This window comes from Pteropus vampyrus, unplaced genomic scaffold, assembly GCF_000151845.1.
Source record: "Pteropus vampyrus isolate Shadow unplaced genomic scaffold, Pvam_2.0 Scaffold972, whole genome shotgun sequence".
NCBI lineage: Eukaryota > Metazoa > Chordata > Mammalia > Chiroptera > Pteropodidae > Pteropus > Pteropus vampyrus.
In genome coordinates this window covers 1632-3192 of record NW_011889753.1, presented here as the reverse complement: position 1 = coordinate 3192, position 1561 = coordinate 1632, and the positions used below count along the sequence as shown (strand labels likewise).

The window sequence follows — 1561 nt, the reverse complement described above, 5'->3', positions numbered from 1 at the left end:
TGCCAAAACCAGGATGCGAGCTGTTAGTGACCGGTTCTCTGATCCTCTGGCCACAGCCTTCCAGACTTCCCAGACCCGGCCCACCCACAGTCCCCTATTCACCCTCTTATTGCCCTGATAGTGGATGCGTCTGTTTCCTGATTCAAGTCAGGAAGAGAGAGAGACAGAGACGTGGAGAGGGAGAGGGAGAGGGAGAGACCATAGGGAAACCCGTAGATTAAAACAGGGGGAAAGAAGCATATCAACCAATGAACCTTGTTTGGATACTGATGCACACACAAAATTCTCTAAGTGTAAAACAATTGGATAGATGATAGATCGATCGATCGACAGACAGACAGACAGACAGACAGACAGACAGATAGATAGATAGATAAGTAGGTAGGTAGGTAGATAGATAGACAGACAGACAGATAGATAGATAGATAGATAGATAGATAGATAGATAGATAGATAGATAGATTTGAGCGTTGGCTGGATATTTATTGATTTTAAGAAATTACTGTTCATTATTTTTAGAAACGATAATGATGTCGTGGACTTTTCGAAGGTTCCTTATTTTTCGGTTCCATGCCAAATGGTCACAGATCAAATGATATGACAACTGGGATTTGCTCAGGCAGGGGTGGGTATGGAGGGAAGGGAGGGGAGGTAGCTGCCTGGCTGGGGGGCCTCATGTCCCCCCTGCCCTCTCCACATCCCCCTGGCCTCACGCACCCTCATTCGCCTGTGCAGCACGCCTTCCCGCCTCAGGGCCTTTGCTCGTACTGTCTCTCCTGCTGGAAAGCCTTCTTTCCCTCTCACCTGAGTCCCTCCTGCTCGGCTGTGCCCATGTGCTCCGATGTCACCTCCTCAGAGACGCTGTCCTGATCTCTCTGGTTGGCTGGCCCCGGTGCCTTCTGTTCAAGTGTGGTTTTCCACGTGTTTGGGTCACCCGATTCTTTCGCTTCCTGGCACAAAGTCAGCTCCCTGGGGGCAGACACCTGGTCTGCCGTGTCCAGCAGCCTGGAGCACTCTGGGAGCATAGCAGGTGCTCTGTGAATATCAGCAGTGTGAGAGGACTGTGTGCTCGGCTGGCTCAGAGGGGCCGCCCAGCATCCAGGGAGCAGCTGGGGACCCCAGAAGGGTCCCCGCAGGAGACAGCCCCGCCCAGAACCAGCCTCCTGCCCCCAGGAACCCCCAGGAGAGGAGGATCCTGGCCTGAGCGTTTCTGGGGTGGCGTATGGGAACACGGAGTCCATCTGCGAAGCCAATGGCAGAGGACAATTAAAAAAATAAATTTCCTTTCTTGAGGGAGGGCAGGCGAGGGCTCCTGACGGCGGGGTGGTGGCCGTTCAGAGCGCGAGGGAAAATGCGAGAGCTGGAGGAGGAGAGACCGGGTCTGAGCAGCGAAGGCCAGCCCTGGGCCGGCCACCTCGGGACTGGGCCCTAAGCCTTGCAGAGGGCACGGCTGAATGATGCCCACACGCCGAGCCTGGGCAGAGCTTCTGAGGTGCACAGAGGTCATTTTATTTCCCACCCCGACAGGTGAGGAAACCGAGATGGAGACCCCGGCCCCCCT

General features: G+C 54.8%; 1 protein-coding gene across 1 annotated transcript in view; it reads right to left on the bottom strand.

Annotated features, from left to right (window-relative positions):
• Positions 1-1025, bottom strand: part of LOC105309972 (two pore calcium channel protein 2-like) — a 43415-nt gene extending 42390 nt beyond the window's left edge. Inside the window, exon 1 of the mRNA XM_023526495.1 lies at positions 805-1025. Within this exon, the coding sequence (XP_023382263.1) occupies positions 805-1025 (221 nt within the window). The remainder of the gene's footprint in view (positions 1-804) is intronic.
• Between the last annotated feature and the right edge of the window lie 536 nt (positions 1026-1561).